We start from the raw sequence: 16,556 nt of genomic DNA on the forward strand, positions 1-16,556 counted from the left end.
CAGCCCTCCCACTTTTAGATCAACTTCAGGAAAAGGTTTCTACTAAATTCTTGGTCCTGCCAAATCATGTTACAAATCATTCAAGCCGTGTGTGCCACCTCTTACCCCAGGGTCACACTCCAGACTAAAGCCCCTCTTGCTCTGTACCTGAGAGTGTGCGCACCGCAGAAACTGAAGGTCTCTACAAACACTAGAAATAGACGCATCTGAAAATCAACTTGCCGTGAGTACGGGTACCTTCCATTTTGGGCTTCAGTTTTCTCTCCAGATAACATGGGGTTCCGATGAGACACTGGTCCCCAGGTCTACCAAGCCTGGATACTTTCCTTATGTTACAAGTTGACCACACGAGACCGTGGGGATGGAGCTCTTGTTCCCATTGTGTGGGTGAGTCAGAGCCCCGAGGATGGACCTGAGACTGGAAGAGGTGCTAATGATGGACCCAGGCTTCCAGACAAGAGTTTGTTTCACTCCCCAAGGTCCACAGCTCACTCATCTAAGGCCAGGAATGTCTCCCCCTAGAGTACCTTGACCTCTGGGATGGCCCGATCCTATGCAGCAGGGAAACTTCAAGAAAGCACCTCAGGACTGGACATAGCGATCTTGACCAGGCTTGATCATAATTATTTTCACCCCAAAGTAGAGAGCTCTCTCCTGCAAGGGAGACAGGGAGAGGGGCAAGGACTTCAGAGGTCTTGCAAAACAAAACACAAAAATGCACCAAAAAAAAGTCACCAAATTAAACTGTGCTGGGTAACTGGAAACCTCTGGAGAGTTGTAAAGTATAGAATCCAGGAGAAGAAATGTTATGATGATGGTATTACTTCTGTGTAAAATTTAAATATATTTCCAAATATTTTACAAACTTATAATTCTTAGCACTAAATCCTACCAATTATGAGGCAAGGTACCACTTAAATGCTATCTCCTCTTCTTTCCCTCACCTCTAATCAAACACCAAACTAGGCACAATTTACCTTTCCCATACTCCTCAGTCCCTTCTCTCCCCTCTTCCACCCGGGTAGCCCCCTGGACATCGTTCCTCTAAGGAACATCACCTTGCCTGTGGACACAGCTCCACACAATTAAAAGCACCCTCTCCCTGCAGCCCGTGGAGTCTCTCCCACAGATATGATTAAGTGGCTCCCTGGATAAATGGCTTCATGGGGTACACTCCCCACAGAGATCCCAGAACCTAAATACCGCAGCAGTTGAGCACATGAAGGGCTGCACAGACAAATAATATCAGGTCCAATTCTGCCTCCGACACTTGGTGACTGTGGACCCTCACGCAAGGCAGGAATATGTTGAATCAAACTCTTTAGGCCTCGCACCCACCTGGACACCCAAAATATAAAAGGGTGCTTCCCAGTGAAAGACCTACACAGAGCAAGAGAGAGGGATCTAGAAGGAAGGGCCTCTAATTCTCTGGTAATAGGAAACCCCTGTAAAAGGCTTCCCCAGAGCACAGAAGCAGGAGGACAGAGGAAGTGCATCCATCCCAGGCCAATAACTGAGGGGGTCTGAGAAGGCCTCAGCACCGTACTTGGACATGGAGAAGCTCCCACCAAAGAGAGACACCCGGCCCAACACTGGAGATATTGACGTCACGGCCCCTCGCCTTCCGCACTAGGGGCAGCAGACTCAGGGTCACCTCGATCACCCCCAACAGGTTCACGTCCAGTATCTTCATGAAGTTCTGTTTGGTCAGCCACTCATTGGGTGCGGTGGGCATGGAGACGTCGGCTTTATTCACCAGGCCCCAGACTCCTGGGAACTGTGAGGGCGAGAGGGCAACACTGTGCTGGGCCCATAAGTGAGGACCCAGCGGAGGTTCCAAGTCACCTTCCACCCAGTGAGGACTTTAGGAGAGAGGCTGCAGGGGGAACGGCTGGAACAGAGACCAACATGCTGCCTGCGGGTTTGGGGAGACCAGACCCTGTAAGCGGTTGGAGGACAGAAGGTGCGCCACCCTCCTGACTCAGTTTTCACGCCCAGCCCACTGCCTGGTGACAAGGGGCAAGCACCCCAGATTGGATGAAGGCAGGGACTGAGGCTGAGGAAATCTAGTGGGTCCATAGTCTGGAACTCGGAGGGTGAAGTTTTGGGTTTTCACAGTCCATGTTGTCCTTGCAGACGTTATCAATATTCACCTATATTTTCAGATTTTCTGACAGCTGCAGGACTGAGTGCCCAACAGCTAGTATGAAAGAAAGAGAGACACACAGATAGACCATGAGGAAGGGAGGGGAAGAGAGGATTAAAAGACAATGGATAAAAGACAAAAACAAAAAGATGAGTAATATCTGGGTGGAGATTGGCTGGGTAGAACAGACCTGAAATCCCAGGTTTGGGAGAATGTGTTGACAGGCCTGGTATTGACCTCTAGGGCCTGGCTTTGAAATACCCGCATCAATACTGAGCAATGTTCCTGCAGGAATCTGGGGAATTCCATGGGGTAGGCTTCAGGGGAAGGCAGGGCTGCCACTATTAACCACCCTCCCCCAAATCGGAATTTACACTTTGTCCCAGAAAAACCCACCAAAGGAGGCCACTCTGGCCCTAAGCCCCTCTACTCACAGGTCACCCAGCTTCCTGGAAACCTCTCCGCAAGACTCAGAGACATGTACCAAGAATTTAAAGACTTAACCAACTAACAGAACTCAGAGCAGTAAAGCAGGGTCAGGGGAGTTGGGTGCAGGGTGTTGGAATTATTAATACACAGAGTTAGTCCCTCCCCTGCTCTGTACCAAGTATGCCCTTGTAGGAATGTATATACTCCCACCATATTTGACACCAAAGACCCAATCAACATACAGGGTTATATTATTGTACAACATGAGATATGTAGCCAATATTTTGTAATAACTGTAAATGGAATGTAACCTTTAAAAATTGTAAAAAGAATTTTTTAAGGCAAAAACAAACAAACCAAAAAACCAACCAAACAAACAAAAATATGCATGGTTATAGACTAGGAAATTTGGTAAATAAATTTTATCAAGACGTCATTTACGTTCAACACAATGAATAAAATCTAGGAAACCATTACATATTATATCATGATGTACTGCCTTAGTAAGTAATGTTATTCTAAAGGATACAATATTCCATTATTAAAAATTATGTCTTTGAAATTTTTCTATTATATTGTAAAATTTATTAACTTCTTTTAATAAGTATCAAGATACCACTATATGCAAAATATAATACCATGTATGTCAAAATATTATCAGTACTTATCTCTGGGTGGTGAGATTTTGGGTGAGTTTGGTTTTCATCCCTGTACTTTTCCGTTTCCACAATGATCATGTTTTATATTTATACTAAGATAAAAGAAATTAATGTTCTTTCCCTCACCAATTAAAAAAAAGACAGAACTGTAGTAAACAAAAACAAAAAAACAAAAAGAAAAGAGAAAGTAACTCCATAGTAGTTTTCTGACCTTCTTTAGACAAGTCCTGACAGCTCAGTGTTGACATCTGAAAAAGGCGTGACGTTTAAACACAAGTCGGATGACTAGGGGTCACCAGCAAGAACATGACCAAGTGCTGAGAACTCAGCTCAGCTCCAGCGCCGCCCCCCCAGCCCCCCATGCAGCCTTCCAGCCAGAGTGCCCATCTCCACCCGTCCTCCAGAATCTGCACCCTGATCCCCCTGGTCACTCAGCATCAAGAAACCCAGACCTCCTACTGACAGTGGAGGGGACACCAGACAGGAAGTCTGCAAGGACACATTCTCATCAGGGAAAACTCTCCCCCAGGCTGCAGAGCCTCAAGGTTGAGAGGTGGGTGTGGGATGGAAGAGGCTTGGCTGGTAAGCTGGGTGAGGAGAAGAACACAGGGAGGACTTCAAGTCCTGGAAAACACCTTGGGAATCTTCCCAGGCAGCTGTCAAGGGGTCTCCACTTCACAGAGAGGAATCAGATTGAGAAATATGGGTGGTACCTCTGTCCCTCGCATGTTCCTTTACCCACTTGGTGGCTGCAGTGATGCTCTCAGTCTTGGCGACGTCCAGGATCACTGTCTCCAGCCTGTCTGATGTCTGGCCGTTCAGCTGCTCGGCCCCCTGCTCCGTCAGACACGTAGCCAGCACCCTCAAGCCTCGCAGGTCCAGCTGCCTGGCCAGCAGGTTCCCGAAGCCCGAGTCACAGCCCGTGATGAAGACGAACTTATCCTGGAGGAGGCTCACCACCTGCCTCTCCCGGTACCAGCGCAGGAGGTAGTACAGGCCCACGAGGACCGCCAGGTACAGCCACATGGCTTTGCAGGGGACAGACACAGGCAGGCTGGGGTGAAACTCGAGTCTGGCTAGTGTTGAGACAGGAGGACTTAAGAACACACACAATGTTGGTTGGCCAACCAGCCTCCAGGCTCTCTGGCATGGAGTCCTCAGGATTTTCCTGTTCACCCTCTTTGGTGACTATTATTGATTCTGGCCTCAATTTGCATGTTTATTTTTAGTACACTTAATTCATTTCTAATAGACATCATTGCATTTCCAAAACAACACCTTGAGGATGAGAATACTTTTCCCAGCCACCTTTTCCTGGTTCCCCACTCCTCCCTGTTTCCTCCTGCCCACCTCTCCTCTCCCCCACGAGCCCCCCGCACACACATTGGAACACTTATATCTCAGGTCTCATGGTTAAGGGCTGATTTCTTTACTTTTTCTGCTCAAGTGTGGGACCCGGGTCTTCCTGACCTACTGGAGATTCTTACATAGGGAATAAACATGGAATCAAGACACAAGTGGCTTCAAAACCCAGCTCTGCTGCCAACCAGCTGTGTGACCTTGGGCAGCTGGCTTAACCTCTGAGCCTGGTCTCCTCCTCTGGCTCAGCTCCCAGAATTCACTCCTGAAAGATTAAGTCCCTCTCAGCCTCTCTAGGATTAGAAGGGGAAGGCAAACGAGAATAAGGTGTCTCCTGATGAAGTGGTTCCCTGGGTCAGAAAGGTGTTCAGGAGAACAGCAGGGGAGTCTGATCTCAGAGGCAAGGAAGGAGAGGGGACAAGAAGGGAATGGGGGCGACACACGCAATGGTGAGACGTCTCCCAGATGCCGGGCCAGTTGTTGGAAGGACTCACACAAAGCTGGTCTAACAGTTGTTCCCCTTTCACTCTGTGAAGATGCCCTGCCCACAGCCCTGGGTGCCCGGCTACATTGCCATCTGCGCCTCCTGTGCTGAGTGAGGCCCTGCCCTGCCCGGCACCACACCCCGAATCCAGACCATTCAGACACTGAGAAAAGACTGACTTGAACGGGGATCATGGGATGGGCTGTGCGAACCTCCCCCCAGGCAGCGTGGGCTGTAAAGCCCAATAATTGGAAAGGTGTTAGTTCGGTTTGTATCAGGGTGATGATGGAGAGGAGGAGGGAGCTGCCCCCTCAGGAGATTAAAGAAAGGACCAGAGACTGGACCCCAGAACAGCTGTGCATGCAGGGGCTTTCATGGTGTGGTGGTGAATACCATTTGTTAAAGGGGGTAGAATTATGATGAGTGGGGTGCCTACCCACTGGCACCCTTGTGGCCTCTGATGGACTGGGCTCCAGTCCCTGCTCAAGTCACCAACTGGACCTGCCTCGCCCCCCAGGAGAAAAAAACTGGGATGGGGTTGAGGCATGCTGAGGCTCCGAGGGACGTTGAGGAGGAGGACACCTTTGTCACTGCGGTTCTCCCTCCACTGCGACCGGCTCCTGAAGGGAGCTACAGGAAGCAGCGGTGGTTTGTGTCCTTCCGGAGGTGCTAGCAGAAACCAGAGTCCTAATCAGTCCACTCTTCCCTGACTCTCTGGAGAGGATTCCCGGAGGTGGGCCCAACCCTCTTGAATACCTTTCCCCACGGGGATACAAAATGGCTCAATAGTCATTGTCTGGGGGAAGAGAAACGGCACGACGTTGGCTGGCCAACCTGCCTCCAGGCTCTCTGGCACGGAGTCCTCAAGATTTTCCTGTTCACCCTCTTTAGTGACTTCTGAATTTAGTGAAATCCAGAAGTTCCAGGTTAAGCCTGAAGCAATGGTTTCATGTTAATGAAGCCACACGGACTGTGCTGTGTGTGCTGAATTCTAGAGAATTGCTGCCTCAGATCCCCCCGAGGGCAAGGGCTGAGTCTCATCTTCTTGTGTTTCCAGGACCTGGCAGTGCCTAGCATCTGACAGAGATGAATGAATGATCACCGCAATATCCTTTTCCCCTGCATTTCTTTCTTTTTTTTTTTTTTTGCGGTACGCGGGCCTCTCACTGCTGTGGCCTCTCCCATTGCAGAGCACGGGCTCCAGACGCGCAGGCTCAGTGGCCATGGCTCACGGACCCAGCCGCTCCGCGGCATGTGGGATCTTCCCGGACCGGGGCACGAACCCGTGTCCCCTGCATCGGCAGGCGGACTCTCAACCACTGCGCCACCAGGGAAGCCCTCTTTTTTTTTTTTAGTAAATTTATTTTTATTTATTTATTTTTGGCTGCATTGGGTCTTCGTTGCTGTGTGCGGGCTTTCTCTAGTTGTGGCGAGGGGGTTGCCCAGCAGTTGTGGCGCACGGGCTTAGCTGCTCCAACAGCATGTGGGATATTCCCGGGCCAGGGCTCGAACACGTGTCCCCCGCATTGGCAAGCAGATTCTTAACCACTGCGCCACCAGGGAAGTCCCTCTCCTGCATTTCTTACCTTGTCTGACAAGATGAAATTCCCTGAAGCTTCCATCTCCCGCATCTTTATAATGGGGGAGGGGAATCCAGATGACTTCAGTGAGTCCTCTCAGCTCCAGCTCTCCAGGAGTCTAAGAATCCATATGTTGTCATCAAAATAGTGAAACTTTAGGAAGTTGGGCCCTCAGGAAGCACCGGAAAATTCAAGGGGAATTTCTGTGCAGCACACATTAGGTGCTCAAGATGAGTCAGTAGAAACAATAAATCTGCAATCAGAAAGGGAATGTTAGCACATCTACCGAGACCCAGGGAAGGTGCTTCGGGTCAGGAGGTGGGGGAATCTGAGTGAGGAACAGAAGAAAGGGGAGGTATGGAAAAGTGAAGGGGTGGGGCGGAATACTGAGGCCTTCCAGGAGGCTGCTGGGTGGGGCCGATTTTCCCTGGGGTAATGGTACCCAGGGCCCTTCCAGTCTCTCTCAGTCTCTCCAAGCTTCCTCTTCCTCAGACTAATGTGCACATCCCCACACACACTTTCCCAAGAGGGAAACCATGAGAGGAAACAGTTGTCCTTCATCTTGTGGAAGGATAAGGGCTGGGAGAAAAGTCAACTCATCTTCCCTTTCTCAAGCGCTTCCCTAGATCTTCCCACACATCTCTCAGTCTCCAAAAAGGGGGCTTCTCCCCCAACCAAGAAATATCCCAGAACTCCCAGGGCTCAGTCCGCTTCATGGAAGTGTTGGTCCTACCCCATTTTCTCATCCTAGCCCCTATCCATGAGAAGCTCTTCTACTAGGGTGGTCATTTTTAACCTTTTGGATATCATGGACCCCTTTTCTTTTTAATAAATTTATTTATTTGTTTTTATTTTTGGCTGTGTTGGGTCTTCGTTGCTGCGCATGGGCTTTCTCTAGTTGAGGCAAGCGGGGGCTACTCTTCGTTGCGGTGCTCAGGCTTCTCATTGTCATGGCTTCTCTTGTTGCCGAGCATGGGCTCTAGAGCGCAGGCTCAGTAGTTGTGGTGCACGGGCTTAGTAGCTCCATGGCATGTGGGATCTTCCCGGGCCAGGGATCGAACCCGTGTCCCCTGCATTGGCAGGTGGATTCTTAACCACTGCGCCACCAGGGAAGCCCCATCATGGACCCCTTTGAGCACCCAAGGAAGGCTCGAAGCCCCATAAAAATGACAACACAACAGGCAGGATTTTGTACCTAATTTTCGGTGAGTTCACAGACCACCTAAAGCCATTAGGTGCCAGCATCCAGGTCAAGAATCCCTGCAGTAAGAGTTTACTGAACTACTAGCAGAGAGACTCAGGCGAGTTGTTGAATCTCTCTGTGCCTCAGTCTCCTTGTCTACAATAGAACCCACACCTCATTAAGTTGTTGCCAGGATTAAATGAGGTGATACTTGGAAAGCACATTGCAGTCATGCCTGGCAAATGTAACTGTAATGGCTGTGAGCTCTCACTGTTACTCCATCTCTTCTGTGGTGATTCATAGTGGCATTTGTGGTTCTTGACCTTCTGTGTAAGAAACACAATGTCAGATACTAAATAAAAGAGGAAGCTGGTGTTGATCCAGTTCAGAGAGAAAAAAAAATGGTTAGTGTCGGTGGGACTAGGGAGAGGATCTCAAGGTCAATTCCACAAAAAAGGGATTTCTCCCTTCTCATCTCCAAGAAGCAGAACATGGGGCATGTTTATGCCAAGCACTTTACATATACAATGTCATGTATCTCATACAGGAATCCTGCAAGGAGGCACCATTATCCTCATTTTACATATAAAGAAAGTGAGGCTCAGGAAGATAAAGCGACTTGCCCAAAGTCACACAGCTACCAAGTGGTGGGACAAGGCGTCAAAGGCAGGTCTGGTCCCCAAGCTAGTGTTCTCTCTACTGTCTCCGGGATGAGTGAGGGAGCAGGGGAGAGCTGAGCAGAGCAAGGATAGGGTCACTGGGCCACATCCATCTTTGGGGAGCCTGGGGAGCTCCCGGTCTGGTGTTCCTGGGTAGACAAGGCTGCGTCCCTGGTGTGGGGCAAAGCCATGGCAGGAGGGCAGAGCAACTTCTGAGGCTGGACTTGTCTTCTGCACTCAGTGAGCTTCTGGAAGCTCAGGCTGGGGAAGGAAGAACAATGGTTGTCAAACTCCTCAGCCTTGACCTGTCCACAGTCCACCTGCCCTCGCACACAAAGTAGGGTCCTTTGCCACACGAGCCGGACAAGTGGGGCAATTCCTGAAACAGCCCACCCCACCCCTTCCTCCAGGGTCCAGGCACAAGCTCTTGGCCCTCCCAACCCTGGGAAGCTGCCTGCCTTTATCTGTGTCTTCCAATAACTCCTTCCTGGTACCTTCCTTCCTTTCTGATTGTGATTACAATATCTTGTCTATATTTTGGGGGGGGAAAATGGGGGGGAGGGAGAGGAAGGAAAAAGAGTAAATTTCCAGGAATTGTTTTGCTGCTGCTGCTCCTGTTGCTTGGAGCAAAGCTGTTTGCCCCCCTCCTCCTGCCCAGGCTGGCAAGGAGCCTGGGATCCTGCCCCTCCCTCTTTCCCTTCCTTCCAGTCTCTCTTTCCAGCTGCCTCCCTCCTCCCTCCAAAGAAAAACACCCACATGAAAACTGCAGAGTTATCACTCATTCCTTCCTGAGGGGGCAGCTTTCCCTCTGTGCCTCTGCCAGAAGGAGCCACCATCACTTCCTCTTGCTGCAAATACACATTGGGAGGTGGGGGTGGGCGGGGGGAGGGCTGGGAGCAGGTGGAGGTAAGGCGGCAGGGGGTGACGTCTCCACGTGGGAGGGAGAAGGTCCTGGGTAGAAGATTCAGAGACCCAGGACTGAGCCAGTAAAATGCAGTCTTGAGAGGAAGGGAAATGACCATGGGTCAGAATGTGTGGTCCCTGTGGAGAGAATAGAAGGCAGAACTAGGGTTTTTTCTGGCGGGTGCTTGGTCCAGTAGAGCCTCCATCTGCATGGGTCAAAGGCATGGAGAAGGAAGTGAAAATTCTCAGAAGGCTCCTTACTGAAAAGAGATAGCCATAGGATAGAAACTGAGATCCTAAACAGAGAGAGTAGAACTGTCTGAAAAATCAAGGTAACCCACATTTTAGGGATTCCTTGGTGGTCCAGTGATTAGGACTCAGCGCTTTCACTGCTGGGGGCCTGGGTTCGATCCCTGGTCGGGCAACTAAGATCCCACAGGCCGCAAGGCATGGCAGAACACACACACACACACACACATTTTACTTCGTCACAGCTCATCATGACAGATTTCTTGACCTAGGAGTGATCTGATGTGTGAGTGGAAGTGTGACATAATAAATATTTGGTCTCTGCTCCCAGTTCCTCACACAGAGCTCCTAAAACCCTTGTAATTTCCTGAGTGATGCAAGTGATAGGAGCATCTTACACAGAATTCCTAAACCCCTTGGAAATTCCTGGGTGACAGTAATGCTTTTGTTCTAATGAGATGACTCTTGGTGGGCTCCAGGAAGGCTTCAGGATGGGGCTGGTCACCAGAAAGACCAAGTCTTGATTAGAAGCTTAGAACTTTTAGCTGCACTCCCACCATCCTCTGGAAAGAAGAATGGGGTTGGAGATTAACTTAATAATTGATCATGCCTATGTGATGAAGCCGCCATTAAAATTCCTAAACTGGGCTTCCCTGGTGGCACAGTGGTTGAGGGTCCGCCTGCCGATGCGGGGGACGCGGGTTCGTGCCCCGGTCCGGGAGGATCCCACATGCCGCGGAACGGCTGGGCCTGTGGGCCGTGGCCACTGGGCCTGCGCGTCCGGAGCCTGTGCTCCGCAACGGGAGAGGCCACAGCGGTGAGAGGCCTGCGTACCGCAAAACAAAAAAATTTCCTAAACTATGAGGTTCAGAGAACTTCTGGGTTGGTGAATGCATCCAAGTGCCAGGAGGGTGGTGCATTCCAACTCCACAAGGACAGACCTTACCCTGTGTACCTCTTTATCTGGTTGTTCATTTGTATCCTTTATAATAAAACAGAAAACATAAGCAGAAGCAAACTATCAAAATTGCCAGGAGGGGGGTTGTGGGAACACCTGTCTTTGCAGTCATGTTGGACAGAAGTGTGGGTACCTAGGGGAACCCATTGATTGCATCTAAAGTAAGGAAAATCTTGTGAGACTGAGCCCTTAAACCTGTGGAGTTGGACACTAACTCCAGGTGGCTGGTGGCAGAATTGAATTAAATTACAGAACACCCAATTGATGTCTGGAGAGTTGGAAAACTGGTTGGTTTGGGGGGAGAAAACTACACATTTGGTGTCAGAAGTGTCATGAGTAGAGAAACAGTTTTTCTAGAGGAGGCCTTAAGAAAACTGAAAATTAAAAATATTCCCTTCCATGGAGATGGTTGGTGGTGATGGTTGCTCAACAATGTGAATGCACTTAACGCTACTGAACTGTATACTTTAAAATAGCCACAATGGTAAATTTGATGTTATGTTTATTTTACTACAATTTAAAAAGTCAATTAGCAGACTTCTAAAAAATCCCCTCCTTGAATGGATAAACAAAATGTGGTATATTCATGCAATGGAATATTACTCAGCCACAAAAAGGAGTGAAGCACAGATACAGGCTACAACACAGATGAACCTCAAAAATGTTATGCTAAGTGATGTAAATCAATGAAGTTAGAACACTCCCTCACACCATACACACACACACACACACACACACACACACACACACACACAAACTCAAAATGGCTTAAAGACAAATGTTAAGATATGACACCATAAAACTCCTAGAAGAGAACACAGGCAAAACATTCTCTGATATAAATTGTAACAATGTTTTCTTAGGTCAGTCTCTTAAGGCAATAGAAATAAAAGCAAAAATAAACAAATGGGACCTAATCAAACTTACAAGCTTTTGCACAGCAAAGGAAACCATAAACAAAATGAAAAGACAGCCTACAGAATGGGAGAAAATATTTGCAAATGATGCAACCAACAAAGGCTTAATTTCCAAAATATACAAACAGCTCATACAACTCAATAACAACAACAAAAACCCAATCAAAAAATGGGCAGAAGGGGACTTCCCTGGTGGTCCAGTGGTTAAGACTCTGTGTTTCCAATGCAGGGGTCATGGGTTCGATCCCTGGTGGGGGAACTAAGATCCCACATGCTGCATGGCACGGCTAATAAATAATAATAATAAATGGGCAGAAGACCGAGAGAGACATTTCTCCAAAGAAGACAGACAGGGACTTCCCTGGTAGTGTAGTGGTTAAGAATCCGCCTGCCAAGGCAGGGGACACGGGTTCAAGCCCTGGTCTGGGAAGATACCACATGCCACGGAGCAACTAAGCCTGTGTGCCACAACTACTGAGCCTGTACTCTAGACCCTGCGAGCCACAACTACCAAGCCCATGCGCCTAGAGCCCATGCTCTGCAACAAGAGAAGCCACCGCAATGAGAAGCCCTCACACTGCAACGAAGAGCAGCCCCCACTCGCCGCAACTAGAGAAAGCCCGCGCAGAGCAACGAAGACCCAACGCAGCCAAAAATAAATAAATACATTTTTAAAAATAAATAAAAATCCTTAAAAAAAAAGGCATACAGATGGCCAATAGGCACATGAAAAATGCTCAACATTGCTAATTATCAGAGAAATGCAAATCAAAACTACAATGAAGTATCACCTCACACCCGTCAGAATGGCCATCATTAAAAAGTCTACAAATAAAGTGAGAGAGTGGCATGGACATATATACACTACCAAACGTAAAACAGATAGCTAGTGGGAAGCAGCCGCATAGCACAGGGAGATCAGCTCAGTGCTTTGTGAAGGGTGGGATAGGGAGGGTGGGAGGGAGGGAGACGCAAGGGGAAGAGATATGGGAACATACGTATATGAATAATTGATTCACTTTGTTATAAAGCAGAAACTAACACACCATTGTAAAGCAATTATACTCCAATAAAGATGTTAAAAAAAATGTCTACAAATAACAAATGCTGGAGAGGATGTGGAGAAAAGGGAACCCTCCTACATACACTGTTGGTGGGAATGTAAATTGGTGCAGCCACTATGGAAAACAGTATGGAGTTTCCTTACAAAACTAAAAATAGAGTTGCCATATGATCCACCAATCCCACTCCTGGGCATATATCTGGAAAAGACAAAAATAATAATTTGAAAAGATACATGCACCCCACTGTTCATAGCACTATTTGCAATACTCATGACATGGAAGCAACCTAAATGTCCATTGACAGATGAATGGATAAAGAAGATGTGGTGTGTGTGTGTGTGTGTGTGTGTGTATATATATATATATATATATATATATATATATCAGCCATAAAAAAGAAAGAAATAATGCCATTTGCAGCAACATGGATGGACCTAGAGATTATCATACTAAGTGAAGTAAGTCAGACAGAGAAAGATAAATACCATATGATATCACATGTGAATCTAAAATATGATACAAATGAACTTATTTACAAAACAGAAACAGACTCACAGACATAGAAAACAAATGTATGGTTACCAAAGGGGAAAGGCAGTGGGGGAGGGATAAATTAGGAGTTTGGGATTAGCAGATACAAACCACTGTATATAAAATAGATAAACAACAAGGTCCTACTGTATAGCATAGGGAACTATATTCAATATCTTATAATAAACCATGATGGAAAAGAATATGAAAAAGAATATATATATATATATATATATATATATATATATAAAACTGAATCACCTTGCTATACACCAGAAACTAACACAACATTGTAAATCAACTATATTTCAATAAAAAAATTTTTAACATCATGCTAAGTGAAGAAAAACAGACACAAAGGTCACACGCATGATTTGACTGATATTAAATACCCTTAATAGGTAAATCCACAGAGACAGGAAGCAGAAGGGTGGTTACCAGGTGGCTGCCAGGGGCTGAGGGGAGAGGGGATCTGAGACTGCATGCTTAATGGGTGTGGTGTTTTCTTTTGGGGTGATGAAAATATTTTGGAATTAGATAGAAGTGGTGGTTGCACAACAACGTGAATACTAAATGTCATTGAATTGTAAACTCTAAAATAGTTAATATTGTCATAGGGATCTCACCTCGATTAAATCTAATCCCCTCCAGCCAGCACACCCCTGGCCCTACAGCCTACAAAACATGGGCCCAGCTCCAGGCGGTTCTGCTCTCTTTTTGCTGCTGCTGTGTGGCTTGTGTGAGACAGGCAACGTCTCTGGATAAGGAAGCCCATCCTCCCTCCCCGCAGAGGTACCTCAGGGATCAAATGACTAACTGAGGTGAAAGAGCTCTGAGAAGCAGGATGCTCTGCTGACACGATGCTCACCAACAACACAAATCCAGGGGCTCCAAGCCTTCCCCTTGGCTTGGAGGGAGAGAGAAGCCTGGTGTCTGTCTTCTCTCTCTCTCCCTCTCTCTCTCCTCCACACTTGGCCAGAGCAGTATGAGCTGTAGGGGGGAGAATGCTGTTCTCCTTCCCCTCCCCATCCAGGAGTCTCCCCGAAGCTCAACACGGCCCCTTCCCCACCCACATTCAGTCTACCTCTCTCTCCAGATTCTCACCTCAGATCACAAAGTGAAGGCTGGGGGAATGGCAGGGGCGGCCATTCAGCGAAAGAGCCAGAGTGATTACGTCTGAATAATTTTCAGATTTATTTTAGCCCTCCCACTCCCATCCAGTTCTGCTTCAGTAGGTATCAAGACAGACAGGGCAGAGTGGGATGCCAATCCCATTTATCGGGTGGAAAACACATACATACGTAAAGCGTTAGCCGTCACTTTGATGGCTCATTTAATTCTCACAGACACCCGTATTAGTAGATACTATTGCTGTCCCATTTTGCAGAGGAGAGAACTGAGGCTTAAAGAGGTAAATTCACACAGCCACAGGAGTCTGGAATTTAACGCTTGCAGCCTGACTCCTCCCTGTCACCGCTACACTGGATGTTTTGCTGTGACTTCCCCTCTAACTGGATTGGGGGAAGGCAGGAAAAACCCCGACCCTCTCCCACAGAGCCTCAGCCAGTGATACTGCTTCCCGGATGAGAAGGGCGGCCCTGAAGCCCGCAGCAAAGCCAGCCCCACGGCCACGGTCCCTCCAGCCTCCCCGCAGCTCCACAGCAGTCCAGACCTGCCGGCCCTCCAGGACCGGAGGTGCTCCCAACAGGGAAACTCAGGTGAGTGTTGCCCTCTCTCAGGGAAGAAGGCAGTGGAGTTTGGAGACGATTGGCTTCCCTGCGCGATCCACAGATGTTCCCAGGGATGAACTGGAAGTGTGTGTGTCTGTGTCTGTGTCTGTGTATGTGTGTCCCATACACAAGGCCCAAATAGCAAGACAGAGCAAGAGCCCCTAAGGAAGGCCTGTGTGAAAGGGCCAAAGGGTGAAGCGCCAGGAGAGAAGTGGAGGTTGAGCCCACCTGGGCTGGAGGAGGGCGGGACTGGCCGGGCCGGGGAGAAGGCGTTTGGCCTCTGGTCTCTCCCACCACTGAGACCCCTTAACAAAATATTTGTGTTCGTGGGTTAAAGCCGGCAGTGAGCCGTGTGCTATTTATTCACGGTTTGAATGTTACACTTCCCTTTCTTGCCTCTTCAGACGCAGGATCTTTCCCCGAAGCCTCCGGCCCCTGTGGCCTGCGACCTTGGGAACACCAGGCTGCTTTCGAGGCCTCCCCTCTCTTCCAACCCTCCCTTCTCCCCACTAGGCACTTGCTGGTCCTCATGTCGGCCCCGGGGCCCAGCGTGGCGCCCGCCAACGAGGCGGGAGAGATCCACAACTGGACGGAACTGCTCCACTTCTTCAACCACACCCTGCCCGAGTGCCACATGGAGCTCAGCGAGAGCACCAAGCGAGTGGCCCTGTTCGTGCTCTACCTGGCTGTCTTTGTGGTCGGGCTGGTGGAGAACCTGCTGGTGATCTGCGTCAACTGGCGCGGGGCGGCCCGCGCAGGGCTGCTGCGCCTCTACGTCCTCAACATGGCTATCGCCGACCTGGGCATCGTCCTGTCCCTGCCCGTGTGGATGCTGGAGGTCACGCTGGACTACACCTGGCTCTGGGGCAGCTTCTCCTGCCGCTTCACTCACTACTTCTACTTTGCCAACATGTACAGCAGCATCTTCTTCCTGGTGTGCCTCAGCATCGACCGCTACGTCACCCTCACCAACGCCTCTCCCTCCTGGCAGCGCCACCAGCATCGAGGGCGGCGGGCCGTGTGCGCCGGGGTCTGGGTCCTCTCGGCCCTCATCCCGCTGCCCGAGGTGGTCCACATCCGGCTGGTGGAGAGCTTTGAGCCCATGTGCCTCTTCATGGCGCCCTTTGAAACGTACAGCACATGGGCCCTGGCGGTGGCCCTGTCCACCACCGTCCTGGGCTTCCTGCTGCCCTTCCCTCTCATTGTGGTCTTCAACGTGCTGACGGCCTGCCGGCTTCGGCGGGCAGGACAGCCTGAGGGCCGGCGCCACTGCCTGCTGGTGTGTGCCTACATTGCCGTCTTTGTCACCTGCTGGCTGCCCTACCATGTGACCCTGCTGCTGATCACACTGCACGGGACCCACATCTCCCTCCACTGCTATCTGGCCCACCTGCTCTACTTCTTCTACGACATCATTGACTGCTTCTCCATGCTCCACTGCGTCGTCAACCCCATCCTGTACAACTTTCTCAGCCCGAGCTTCCGGGGCCGGCTGCTCAACGCTGTGGTCCATTACCTTCCCAAGGTCCAGGCCAGGGAGGGCAGACATGCTTCCTCCTCCTCCTCCTCCACCCAGCATTCCATCGTCATCACCAAGGAGGGCAGCCAGCCCCCTGCAGCCAGCCCCCGCCACCACCCAAGCCTGAACTTCCAGGCAGCAGACACCCCACCCACCTCTGCTCCTCGGGCTCTTATAGCCAGCTGA

General features: G+C 49.5%; 2 protein-coding genes across 2 annotated transcripts; one reads left to right on the top strand and one right to left on the bottom strand.

The window, feature by feature from the left end:
• Positions 1-1,534: 1,534 nt before the first annotated feature.
• LOC309968614 (retinol dehydrogenase 16-like) lies at positions 1,535-4,260 on the bottom strand (the record flags this gene model as incomplete). Its single annotated transcript, XM_082849917.1, has 2 exons — positions 1,535-1,770; positions 3,948-4,260. The coding sequence occupies 2 exons, from the start codon at positions 4,258-4,260 to the stop codon at positions 1,535-1,537; spliced, it is 549 nt and encodes a 182-aa protein (XP_082706043.1).
• An 11,120-nt stretch (positions 4,261-15,380) lies between these two features.
• ACKR5 (atypical chemokine receptor 5) lies at positions 15,381-16,556 on the top strand (the record flags this gene model as incomplete). Its single annotated transcript, XM_082850687.1, has 1 exon — positions 15,381-16,556. The coding sequence occupies one exon, from the start codon at positions 15,381-15,383 to the stop codon at positions 16,554-16,556; it is 1,176 nt and encodes a 391-aa protein (XP_082706813.1).

Source organism: Leucopleurus acutus, assembly GCF_964270905.1.
Source record: "Leucopleurus acutus genome assembly, chromosome: 11".
NCBI lineage: Eukaryota > Metazoa > Chordata > Mammalia > Artiodactyla > Delphinidae > Leucopleurus > Leucopleurus acutus.